A 13,910-nucleotide genomic window follows, 5' to 3' on the forward strand; every position below is an offset into this window, starting at 1 on the left:
GTGTGCCGACTCCTACAAAAAGAGTCGATTCTGCACATTTGATTCATTTGAGAAACCTGATTCGACTCCTGAGCTTTGGACTCTCGGTTCTGATTCACTGGAATATTATACAGCTTAAAAAAACACTTCAGTTTCTGAATTAGTTTCTCTGATTTTGCTATTTATAGGTTTATGTTTGAGTAAAATGAACATTGTTGTTTTATTCTATAAACTACGAACATAATTTCCCCCAAATTCCAAATAAAATTTTGTCATTTAGAGCTTTTATTTGGCGAAAATGAGAAATGACTGAAATAACAAAAAACGATGCCGAGCTTTCAGACCTCAAAGACACCAAAACAATTAAGGCACACATAGGAATTAGGTAGTAATTTACAATGCAGCCGATTATTTACAATTTTAAAGGTATTGAAAACATTTAGATTAGAAATCATAAGGAAATTAATATACACATTTAAAATAAACATAACATAAAAAATTAATTAGATGAATAAAATATATATACATTAAAAACTGGAAAATGACCATAACAATTGACAAATAAAAAGTAAAGATTTTATAAAATATTTTTATTAAAAAATCTTAAGAATGATAAAAAATGATATAATGAAAAATAATGAATCTATCCACACCTACAATGTAGGTCTAACCTTTTGTGCCTTACACATATTTATATAGTACTTTGCCAAGAAAATAATTAAATTACATAAAAAAACATAGCTTACTTTGAGTGTTTATTTCCAGTTATGCCCAGATATTATTGTGATTAACGTTATTGTTGTTATTTTAATACCATTTTATGTCACTCATAAAATATCATATAATATCACATAATAATGTAACAATGCAGTTGCAATGAAGTTTGAAAGAGCAATTAGTATTCAATTATTGGATTTGGTAGCGAAATATTGAACTGTTTGAATATACTACATAAACAAAACATCCATAAACTGTTGTCTTTAAACAAAAGGACATAAGAGCTCATTCTCTGTAATGGGATCTTCTCACTATGCCACTAATGCAATTATTGAGGTCAGCAAAAATTAAATAAATATTGTTTGATACTAAGTTAGTAATGTAACAGGCCTTGAGCCGATATATATATATTTTCCTAGTTACACCAAATAAGTACACAGTAATAAAATATTAAACACAACAGAAAACACTACACAGGGAGAACATTACATGCTGTAATTAATTATTTGTCTTTATAATTATTTATGTCTGCATGTATATTAATTGTAACAACAATTAATAGCATTAAGTTCATGTTTTACTTGAAATAACTAGTTTCTTATTGTAGACATGTGACAAATACAGTAACTGTAATTGAGTGTTTTTAAATGTCTGTGTGTGGAACCGTCTGTGAGAGTCGATTCCATTGATTCATATCATTATGAATCTGATTCAGATTCGACTTTACACGTTTTCTGGTGTCGAACACGGCTGCTCGCTCACGTGGCGAGACCGCTGACTGTGACGCTTTGATCTGAGATCAGGTCACAACTGCGCGCGCTGACCCCTGATCTCAGTTAGCGTTACCGCTAAACTAACCACAGATCAGATCAACCAGATCATAGCTAAGAACGTCCTGCTGACTGGAGAACGAAGCTGGAGTAGACTGATCAGAGATCAGGGAATCCCTGAAACAGATCAAAGAGTCAGATCAGAGGTAAAAGGTTAAAGTGGACAGTTCTCTATACCGCCACCTAGTGTAGAGATTTTCTTAAAAGGGTTTTTTAACTCAGTGTTTTGGGTGTATCCAAAAGAGGCATACAAAAGTTTGGGTAACCCTGATCTCAGTATCTGTTACTGTTCATGCTGAAAAAAGCTAGTCATGCTCGGATGCCCCCTATACTGGTAAACCAACTGGATATGTTTGGTGGTTGAGTTTGGTGGACTAGATGCCCAATGTAACCCCAAATTAGTTTGAGCTCAAAAGAATTACTGTATTTTACGGACTATAAGACATATATATACATAGACTCTGCATAGCCTGCGTCCTTGTGCCAGCTACTATGCTATGCGGAGTCTATGTATATATACATGTCTATGTTATTATCAGTTCAGTAATGGCGGCGCTCGGAGATAAAGCTCGCCTTATAGGATGTAAAAAGTGTTTTTAATAAGCTTCTTGTGCACTGTTTAAGCTATTAATGCCTCGTTGTACATGCCAGGGCTCTCCGGATTCTAGCAAGGTGCAAGGTGTGGAGATACTTTGAGCTGGATAACGGTGGAAAAAGTGATTTATTGGGACAAATGTATGCCCCGTATCACCCAGTCTGAAGGGTGTTTGGACAAACTGTTCAGATTTCTGGATCTCAGAACGCTGTGGGAGAACGGAGGTGTGCTATTCATCAAAGGTAAGTACTTTTTATCATGATTTACTACACCAAAAATCCATTTTACACCGGAGTTCTCCTTTAATGAGACACAAATATATAGAAGTTATGATAAACTGAATAATTTTTCTAGATCTTGAACTCGGGTAAGGCGTTCCCAATTTTCCAAGCAGTAAATCTTTTGAATTTTGGTGACCGTTTTAGTTAAAATTGACTAATTAGAACTTAGAAATTAGAAGTAATGTCTATGCAGAATGACCAAACATTTGCTTTAGACTTTTTTCCTTTTAGTTGATTTAAAATATACAGTTCCACATAAGGGCGAAGTAAAAAATATTTTTTAAGTAATAGACATGTTACATTTTGCATGCCATCATCAATAGACATGTAGACATGATATTATAAAAGCAGACTATGGATTTATGAGGGGTCACTCAATCAGCTAACGCCATGTGCTGGTCAACGTGGCCGTGAGTATTATTTTTCTGCCCTGCATGTAATAAATAAGCTTCAATATCTTCCCAAAGATTAAAGGATGTAGCTTCATCTGGAACACACACACACACGATCCAACTCACACAAAGTATATCTGAATAAGACTGTAGGTTTGACACCCCGGATTACGGGGATTTTATTTTTTTTTATTTGAAGATTATTCTTGGCAGTGCAGATTATTATGATATGCGGAGATCAGTGTCCAGGAGGTCGGGCGAACTGTGAGGTCTGTAGTCATATTTCCTCCAGTAATAATAACCACAACTGTAATTCAGCGGCCAGATCCTCAAATCCACATGCGATTTAAGCCGTCCGTAAGCTGATAGGACTTCAGCTCGGAAATTGTAGTTTTATTTCAGATATTTTACTTATTACTTGTTTACTTACATTTCTGTTGCAACCTATCTGTTTACTGCATTCTAAAGGAGGAAAATATTTTGCGGTTGAGAAACACCACTGGTGCTTGTTTTCATGAACAAACACTTTTGCTTTTATGACCATGTCTACAGGACTAAAGCCCTGTGTCCTAAATCGAAAACAACTGTTGACCTAATCCGTGACATTTAACCCATTCATGTATCGTTGTCCATCTATGAGGATGGTTTATTTGAGGCCAGCTTTGAATTTATTTTATTTCCGGTCAAAGCTGCCTTTTAGTTCAAGTTATTCATTTCCTTTAGTAGTACACTATATGAACAGAATTCATATCTATTGTTTTCTATGGAAATTAAGTGCATTAAATTGATTTTATCCTGTTTTTGCTGAAGTAACAGTCTCTACTGTCCAGGGAAATAAATCTGAGACCACTTCAGTTTCTGAATCAGTTTCTCTGTTTTTGCTATTCATAGATATATGTTAGAGAAAAAGGAACATTGTTGTTTTATTCTATAAACTACGGACAACATTTCTCCCAAATTCCAAATAAAAATATTGTTATTTAGAGCATTTATTTGTAGAAAATGAGAAATGGCTGAAATAACTAAAAAGATGCGGAGCTTTCAAAAAACAAGTTCATATTCATAAAGTTTTAACATTTTAGAAATCAATATTTGGTGGGATAACCCTGTTTTTAATCACAGTTTTTATGCATCTTGGCATCATGTTCTCCTCCACCAGTCTTACACACTGCTTTTGGATAACTTTATGCCTTTACTCCTGATGCAAAAATTCAGGTAGTTCAGCTTGCTTTGGTGCCTTGTGATCCTCATTTTCCTTTTGATCATATTCCAGAGGTTTTCAATTGGGTAAAAAAAGGAAACTCATTATTTTTAAGTGGTCTCTTATTTTCTTCCAGAGCTGTAACTCTTTCTACTTTCTATTTTAAAGCATTGCCGGGAGGATTTCATTGCACTCAGCCAGGGGCATTAAAAACATTTTTAATATCAGGGACACACACTTTTAGATTCCATTTTCTGCATTCTGTTTTATTTTGAACAGGTTGTTAAATCTGCAATTAACTTGTCCCTATTCTACTCAACCTGTTATGCCAGAGATTACAAAAATAATCTATTTACACAATTTATCAGCAACAATGAATTTATGGGTGCATTTTACTTTTTATTTAAAAATACCCTACTGTACCCTATTTATAGTACTTACAGTAAAAAAGGCACAGCTTACTTCTAATATTTGACATTGATTTTAAGCATAACAAACAAAAAGAAATTATATAGAGCCCAAAGGAGATAGACCAGGGGTCGCAAATAGGCGGCCAACGGGCCAGATGTGGCCCGCAAGAATCATCTGAAAGGTGAGGCTGTTTAACTATAATGAAAATAAATAAATAAATAAATAAAATACTGTTCTGGTGAGCTTTTGTTTACATTCCTTCTCTGGGTTCCTCAGTGTAGCACTGTCGGGCAGTGTTTTACTCATGAACAGTTTTCAGGAGAGAAATCTGCGTAGATTAACATCCAGCATTCATTTGACTTGTCTGACTCCTCTGAAATGTTTTGTTTTTTAAGAATGAGCTTAGCTTAATTTAGCAGAATTAAAAGGAAAACATGGTGACACCTCTGTTCTTTACTAGTGTTGCATAGTGTAAATAACAAAGTACAACAAATTCTTTACAACTTTAGAGTTTTTATTTACATTTTATTTACATCCAACATCAAGTTGACCAAAATGGGTTAGCATGTTCCCCTTTGGAAGAAAAAAAATAGCCTGCACTAGAAACAAAACAGTTTTTTTTCAGTTCATATTATGGTCCACCACCTCTAGTCAGAAGTCGGTGAGGTTGGTGACGACGGCAGCACTGTATATGAGGTCAGAGATGTCTCCTAGGGAAGTCTGAGGGTAGTGCATAAGTGTAGCATACTGTCCCTGCCGTGGCATGGCTCCGTCCCAATAACCTTGTCCAGAAGGTGCCATCTGCTCCACAGACACGGTCTGGTACCTGCTTGGGTTGATGCTGCACTGACCTTTACCTACATGTCCAGAAAACCCCACAGACAGACCAGTCCCAGAGCCAACCTGCCCAAACTCACTCCACTGCTGCTGGCCTGAAGAGTGGACGGGTCTCCCTGAGTGGCCGGTGGACATGGATGGAGTTCCTGCCTGGTTTGCAGGTCCAGACTCCCAAGGAAGAGCCCCTGGAAGGTCAGGAGAGATGGGTGGTGCTGGAGGTGTGGGACGAGGTAGGTTCTGAGTCCAGGGGCCCAAAGCTTGTTTGACCCAGTCCAGGCCCTGCTGGCTGTTCCTGTTGGATGCTTGGTATCTTTCGGGCTTGCCCCTCTGTCCAGGGACAGCGGTGGGTGGAATAGCAGGTCCGAGCTGATGGAAGCTGATTGGTTGGTTACAGCTGGAGCTCACTACTGGACCTGGGCTTCTCTTCACTGGTCTGGTAAGCCTGCCGCTCTTGATGCTGCGAGCACGTCTATTCTGAAACCACACCTGTCGGATAGCAAAGATTGATTGAAAAGATTGATTAGAACTCTGTGGAAAGACAAATTAAAACCCTGAATCACTATTTATATTTATACATTTTATTGCAATTCTTTTGCTTTACTTGTTGGTTATACATTGGCCTTCTACATCTACAACTGTGGTAAAACCTAAAAGTGTGAGTAAGCATGATATATTCTATATGTTATCATTTATTTATTATTTTTTTACTTTTTTTTCTAAGTTATATATTGCTTGTATATTTATGCCAATTTCATTTGCTCTGTCCTCTGTGCTGCTGTAACACTGCACGTTTCCCACTGCGGGATAAATAAAGGACTATCTTATCTTATTCACATAAATTATATTTAAATTTAAATTATTACACAACAGTACTATTATGTATTTATTTCTACTTAAATGTCTAACACCTCCTGATAGCACATTTGTTTTATAAATAAGTACATGTAAATGAATCCTCTACAGTAAACAGTCTTAAATGTAAAGAACCTGCATATATTTTAAACACAATTTCTGAATATAACCTTATTTTTTAATGTAATGTAACAAATCAAATAAATGTATTTTATTAACTTAAGAAAACTAGAAAATTATGCTGAATTTTCTCATAGTTAGACAACATCCAGAACAAAGCTTTCAGTGCATGATGAATTCTATTTTAATGTAATTGTACAAATAAAATGCAATTTCATATGTATTTAAATTAACTTTATGCAATATAACCATTTGTTGTTTTAGTTTTATGAAAAAACGTACATCACATGAACTGCAACAGTTGCCATTATTCACAATTATGGTTTTGATACCATCCTGTTATGCTAAATATTTAGTTATTTAGTTTGTAATTAGTGATTAGTGAGTAAAACCTATAGCACCCAAAATGCATTACACTAAATTCACACTACATTTTCAAAAAGTGTAAAAAGTGACTGAACTTGTGACTTAAAAATATAGAATACTATATTATATATTAATGACTAATATTATTGCTGTCCAATGAAAAACAAGTATTTCAATTTTGGAATACTTGAATACACTAACTGGTCTTTACACTGTGTTAAATTATTGATGAATGGACCAATACAAATTGTCCCAAATTACCTAAAATAAACTGTTTTTACATTGACTTCCAATGAAAGTTAAGAAGGTTTCATTTATCTTACATAACTCAATAAACTATATAAACCTCTAATGTTTTTCCCCTTTATATAAAGTGTTTTAATGTTCTGGATTGTTCTCTTGGTCCACCTGGATCTTACCTGGATCTTGCTCTCGGGCAGCAGGGTGAGGGCGGCCAGGCGCTCGCGCAGCGTGATGTCCGGGTAGGGGGTCAGCACGAAGGCGCGCTCGAGTTCGGACAGCTGCGCGCGGCTGAAGATGGTCCTTTTTCTCTTGCGCTGTCCTTCAGGATGGGCGGTCCTGTCCGCCTCTGGAGAGGAGAGACCGCGATCACATACGGGGTCTTAATAAATAATAACAAAAACAGCAGATTAGAAAGGGTTTTTTTTGCTTTTTTTTGTCAGTAATTATTTTTTTAATATTAATAATTATTTATTAATGTGATAGTTTTTTTTATCATTTATCAGTTTTGTTTAGAGTTCAGAAAAAAATTAAAGAGTAACATGAGAAAATGTGAATTTGCATGCAGTGCGAAAATCTTTAAAATTACGATTCTTCTCTTTTAACTTTAACACAAACTGCGTTTTTACAAAATGTTTTAAATTTCCAAAACTTAACTTTCACTGTAAGTAATTATTCCAAAATTCCCTTGACAATGTCTCTGCTCATCTAGAAATTTTGACGCAGTGTGAGGAACAGCGAATTAACGTGTTAAAAAAGTGAAAAACAACAAAAATACGTTTTTTTGCGTCAAAGCAAAATATCATGTATTTGGACAGTGTGAAATAAATAACGTGTATTTTTTTTTAGATCTTTAACATTTCTACTTTATATTTTACTAAAAACAAAAATTTGTGTAAAAACATGTAACTTCTTTGCTGACCTGTGAACTGAACCTCGTCTTTGCTGAATAGAAATTCAATTTCTCCATCCTCGCTCATCTTCTGCCCGTAATCAAATCCCTGATCCACAAACAGAGCCATCTCCCCAGATCCACACTCTCCTCAAGTGCTGCTGGACTGTCCCACTCCCACCAGTTTTATACCCCTCCTTCACCCTTCACACCCCGCAGAGGTGTCGGACTACCTGCCTCTGTGGGGCGGCGGGTGTATTTTTATTTTCTACCTGTTTTCAGGACGGCACTGGGATTGGTTGGTGGTTTATAAGCATAGTTTATTAAATTGCAGCCAATCCTATACAGCCAAAAAAATGTAGATATGATATCACACGATTAAAACGTGAAATTACTACAAACATAACATTAAATTTTATTTTGTTTTTCCATAGTCAACTTTTGATTCAGTGTTAAAGATTAATTAATACATTCAGAATATATCAAAAAGTGAAAAAGCACAATATAACCTTGATATAACCTTTGTTTCCCGTTTTAACAGAACATTGTGTTTGGAACTTTTTTTAATTTTGTGCCAGTTAAACAAAACATTTGTTTTTGTACTTACTTCATGTGTTTAATTTAGATATATTTTTATTTATTTTTTATTCGCCTATGTATTAATTTATTTTTAACAGTGTAGCTCAGGATGTGAATTTCCAGAATACGGGTGGGAAACGATTTCACGCAAGCAGGATGGTGTAGTTTTGTCTTTGATGCCCCCCGACACTCCAACACCAGCGCGTCTGGCAGCTTCGAGCCCCTTTCTCGGACAGGAAAGCAGAGATAGGTAGCGGATGTAGTCTGACTGACAGTAGTTTTGTCATCACGAGTCTTTTCTAACGCAAATCAACGCGTTTTTCACCCCGTGTCGGTTTACCCACAAATATCAAAGCCTTAGTTCTAACTTGAAGTTCCCGCAGAGAAACTTCAAGTATATAAAAGCAAACTACACCTAAATTGACCAAGAAGTGGCAGATGCAAAGTATGTAAAATGTTAAGTTACTATTGTAATTGTTGTAAATATTGTTCTCTGTACACTAGTGGAGACCTGCACGCAAGTTTTTCACTCACATGTACACCTGTACTCTGTGACGTGACAAAAAATCTTGAATCTCCACACTTATTTGCCTTAAATTACATGTTACATGAACACAGCTGCTTTTTTTAGTTTGCAATACACGCTTAAGAATTCTGCCAATTGAAAAACATCATCAGACCATTTAGCTGTTTTTCAATCGCATAAATTAGACATTTTATTTGGACTCAACTTAAATATTGGAATAAAAAACAAATTCATAAATAAGCAATATACATTTAAACGTATTTAACAATCTGAATTGATTTAAAGTTGAATCAGCATATTAAAAATCTTCAAGAATTATGCGATTTTTGCGGTTACCTTTACTTTATATTTTTAAGATGACTTGATAAAGCGGAAACGTTGCATATAGATTTACAAGGTGGATAAAATCAATATCTCTTGACATCCCGGGCAAACGTTGGATTGAGATGTTAATATTCAGGTTTGAATTATGATCTGGGTTTGTAATATGCGGGTCTGAATGATGATCTGGGGGCCGATTTTATTTGCTGGGCGGATTAGGAGCAGTGGACACCATGCAGGGCTCCACAATAAACAGTAAAACAGTAATCTGAGCCAGAGATTACTGCCCTAATCTGCCTGTTCGGGAACTTCTCCGCCATGAAAGCATCTCACTGTCAATTGGAATAAAGATAGGAGGAGAAAGAATTAATTTTATACGGTGATTATTTTTTTTTTCGAAGGAAAACCGCTGGACAACAACTGTGTTGCCTTCCGTATTTGTATTTGGGGCTGTCCTCTTGTTCTTTAAAAATATATATATACAAGAAAAAAAAGATATAAAGACGATCTTAATAATAAATGAGTGTTTAACGTTACGTCCACCCGTCATCCGCTTCATTACCATAATTAAACCTCAAACTCGCGCCTGGAATACACAAACGCGCGCGCGGCGAGTCCAGCGTTTGATATGAACTGCCCATTAGTAGAATCATTAGAGTCCATCACCCAGCAGTGCCTCCAAAACACAGAGAACAACACACATCACACAAATCCGACCTGAAAGAAGATCAGACCATCAGCGGGAGGAACACCTATATGTATATTCAAATATTTAAACATTCCACCAATAAATTTAGACTCATATTAAATATTGATTAATTTAGATATAGTGTTTTGTGACTTTCATTTTATGAAATACGTTTATAAAATACTTAACTGTTCCAAATGTTTTCTATTTCTATGAAACAAACATTAAACCTATGCATCATCGCTTTTAATGAATGAAGGTCGCTACTTTAAGGCAGGCTTGCCGCTAAATGCAGTAAAATCCTCACAGCAATGTTTCAAAATCTAGAAAAAAAAACACCTTTCAAGGTTGAATCAATTTGCATAAAACTATTACCTAATCGCAAATGATTTTTCTGCACTCTTAAAAATAAATGTACTGCAAAAGTGCGCGATTTAAGCGATGAAGCACAATTTTGTATTGAAAAAAAAAACATTTTTCTCTTTTACTTGTTTTGACAAAAACATGTTATTCATTTGCAACCACTGACTATAATTGTAAGATAAACACCATTTTCACTTTTGTTTTGCAGTCAAAGAACAACACAATAAAAGAATAACTCAAATCTTTAAGCTTTTATTAATTGTTTGATTACTGGGAAACATAAATTAAGAAAGTTTTAAAATGATCAGACACCATTTTTTCTCTGTTGCCTAAAACACAAAATGCAATTTCTGCAATGGTTTGCTATGATTTTTAATGAGATAACTACTTAAAAATGTTGCTTACAATTCCAGCCCATTAACAGTAAGTTAACAGAATGTAAGACATGTCATTTTATTATGTTTACTCATTATTAGAAATTCAACAAATGTAAAATATTAAGACATGTTTTAATCCCAGGTTATAAATATTAAGACTTATTAGGTATACTAAAAAAGAAAGAAATCTGTCTTTAATGTTGCAACAGAACTTCATGATAAATGAAACAATAGAAACAATTATTTTTACACTTCTTTAAACTTTTTAATGGAAGTCAATGTAAAATGGTATTTTCCAAGTCGTTTTGGAGCATTTGTATTGCTTCATTTATTATGAAATTCTGATACACTGTGAAGATCAAGCATTGAAAAACAGAATAATCAGATAGATAGATAGATAGATAGATAGATAGATAGATAGATAGATTCCTAACCATCTTTTTTCACACACATTTATACCAAAAATATTAGATTCAGCTATTGTTAATTAATGACCCCCCTTCAGAGACTGCAAAAGGAACACTTAACACATCTCCTGGCTCACAAAATCGCTTTCTTCAAAATCCTAGCCACTGATAATGTTTCAAACTTGTCCCTCGAATACACACACTCGTCCCTTTTCATCTGAGGGACACACTCTGACCTTTTCTTTACCTTTCCAATAAACAGTTCCTGTGACAATCTCATCATCCTCTCTACACTACAGCGCTTAGTGTAAAGCCACTATAAGCCTTAATGTAAAATACCTGTAAAATCAAACAGCATGGTAGACTCATTCAGACAGCGGCCCTATAGTAATCACACTGTGTGATCTATGTTTCTCTATCTCCAGTGGTCACTTAAAACCAATAACTTGTTGGCTAATGTTTTATTTCAATAAATGTTGCAACAGGTTTAAGACAAATGTACCACAAATTTTGAAACAAAACCAAAACTGAAAAAAAGAAAAAGGGCGGTTAGAAACTATGCTGTCACTCAAATCTTTTCAGGTGGTTATACAAAGACTGCACATACGTAAACACACACATGGGGTCAGGATTCTTCCCCATGGCCATCATGTCATCCACTTCAATCAAGCGAATGCAGTCTGCTTTCTCCCTGAGAGAGAAAAAAAGGCGTAAAATTATTAAATTAAGTAAGAAATGGCTTATAAAGGAGCATAAAATTGCCCTGAGATTGGATAGAATTTGGATAGAATTTTGCCAAATAATGCTCTTGCACTACAACACACAGCATGCACTGTGCAAATATAGCCAATAGGTATAGCCAATCCTCAAGTGGCCACCTAAAAGAACCGGTTCTGTCCACCTCCAATATACAGCTCTGGAACAAATTAAGAGACCACCATAGTTTCTGAATCAGTTTATCTGAATTTCCTATTTATAGGTTTATGTTTGAGTAAAACGAACATTTTTATTTTATTCTATAAACTACAGACAACATTTCTCCCAAATTCCAAATATAAATATTGCCATTTAGAGCATTTATTTGCAGAAAATGAGAAATGGCTGAAATAACAAAAAAAGATGCAGAGCTTTCAGACCTCGAATAATGCAAAGAAAACAAGTTCATATTTATAAAGTTCAGAAATCAATATTTGGTGGAATAACACTGTTTTTTAATCACAGTTTTCATACATCTTGGCATGTTCTCCTCCACCAGTTTTACACACTGCTTTTGGATAACTTTATGCCACTCCTGGTGCAAAAAATTCAAGCAGTTCAGCTTGGTTTGATGGCTTGTGATCATCCATATTTCTCTTGATTATATTCCAGAGGTTTTCAATTAGGTAAAATCAAAGAAACTCATAATTTTTATGCGGTCTCTCATTTTTTCCACAGCTGTATATAACTGAAGAATTGTTTTTGCTATTTCTACTAACGTTTCAAAAACACGGCAATTCAACATAAAACATTAATCCTAACTGTTAAGCATGAGGGTGGAAAAATCATAGCTTTAGGTTTCGGACAGATTTCCATTATCTATGAAATTATACATTTATTGCAGATGAGCTGCTGAAAAGGTAAAAGAAGAGCTAACCCCCTCTCTCTAAAAGTGTTGATGTTTCTCCATTAAAATGTACAAGACCACACACACACACACACACTTACTCAGCAGTGGTGAAGGCTAAATCGAGGTTGTGTTTGTGGTGAGCCGGGTTCAGTTCATTGTAGTCAAACTCATTGGGGAAGAAGGAGTGGACCAGAGCACAGAAGGCCATTCCATTAATCCAGCTGGAGGAGAAGTTATTAATGTTTATGTGCTAAAAGAGAAATAGAAATATTGTTTATCAGTACAGTGATATAAAATACAGCATGTACATTTTGCCTGGTTCAATGGAACAAATCTGTACTCCCTGCTGTTGGGAAAGACTTGGGAACACATCTGACCCTCTAAAGACCAATATTATACCTTTGAGGGTCAGTTATAAAAAGTGTTCCTTTGAGTACAAGTACTTACAGTATACCATGCCTCTGTGCAGCTGAAGTCATTATCAAGTCAAGTCAAATCAAGTAGTTTTATTGTCTATACTGCATATATTACAACAAGTACAGCAAAATAGATTATAAATAATAAAAGAATGAGAGACCCTAAATATACAATACAACAAGTTCACAGATATAGACATAAGTGAGACAAGAGAAACAAGACAATAGTGCAATATAAGCGTGAGATTGTACCATAGGTATGATGGAGGGGATTAAAGAGGGACTGACAGTATAAAAAAAACCCATATAAAACATTAGTGCAAATATACAGCTCTGAAAAAAGAGACCACTTAAAAATGATGAGTTTCTTAGATTTTAACAAATCAAAATAATCAATCAAAATCAAAATGGAAAATAATCAAGAGGAAGATGGATGATCACAAGCCAAGCTGAACTGCTTGAATTTTAGCACCAGGAGTGGCATAAAATTATCAAAAAGCAGTGTGTAAGACTGGTGGAGGAGAACATGTCAAGATGCCTTAAAAACTGTGATTAAAATCCAGAGTTATTCCACCAAATATTGATTTCTGAACTGAAATTTATAAATATGAACTTGTTTTCTTTGCATTATTTGAGGTCTGAAAGCTCTGTATCTTTTTTGTTATTTCAGCCATTTCTCATGTTCTTCAAATAAATGCTCTAAATGCAACCCAGGTTGCTAAATGACAATATTTCTATTTGGAATTTGGGAGAAATGCTGTTTGTAGTTTATAGAATAAAACAACAGTGTTCATTTTACTCAAACATATACCTATAAATAGCAAAATCTGAGAAACTGATTCAGAACCTGATTTTTTTTTCCAGAGCTGTATATATGTTTGGAGTTTGAACAACGTAACAATATTATTGAGTTT

General features: G+C 34.9%; 2 protein-coding genes across 2 annotated transcripts in view; both read right to left on the reverse strand.

Moving 5' to 3' along the window:
- Positions 1-4,945: 4,945 nt before the first annotated feature.
- On the reverse strand, positions 4,946-8,051 carry sebox (SEBOX homeobox). Its single transcript, XM_007233557.4, has 3 exons — positions 7,744-8,051; positions 7,001-7,203; positions 4,946-5,729 (listed from the first exon to the last, which is right to left on the reverse strand). Exons 1-3 carry the CDS (start codon positions 7,841-7,843, stop codon positions 5,058-5,060), a joined length of 975 nt encoding a protein of 324 aa, XP_007233619.3. The 5' UTR covers positions 7,844-8,051; the 3' UTR covers positions 4,946-5,057.
- Positions 8,052-10,426: 2,375 nt separating this feature from the next.
- The window catches only part of LOC103031643 (uncharacterized), a 28,133-nt gene continuing 24,649 nt past the window's right edge, over positions 10,427-13,910 (reverse strand). Inside the window, exons 21-22 of the mRNA XM_049467538.1 lie at positions 12,679-12,830; positions 10,427-11,665 (exon numbers count right to left, since the gene is read on the reverse strand). Of these exons, the coding sequence (XP_049323495.1) occupies positions 11,539-11,665; positions 12,679-12,830 (279 nt within the window). The 3' untranslated portion in view covers positions 10,427-11,538. The remainder of the gene's footprint in view (positions 11,666-12,678; positions 12,831-13,910) is intronic.

Source organism: Astyanax mexicanus, chromosome 1 (assembly GCF_023375975.1).
Source record: "Astyanax mexicanus isolate ESR-SI-001 chromosome 1, AstMex3_surface, whole genome shotgun sequence".
NCBI classification, from domain to species: Eukaryota; Metazoa; Chordata; class Actinopteri; order Characiformes; family Acestrorhamphidae; genus Astyanax; species Astyanax mexicanus.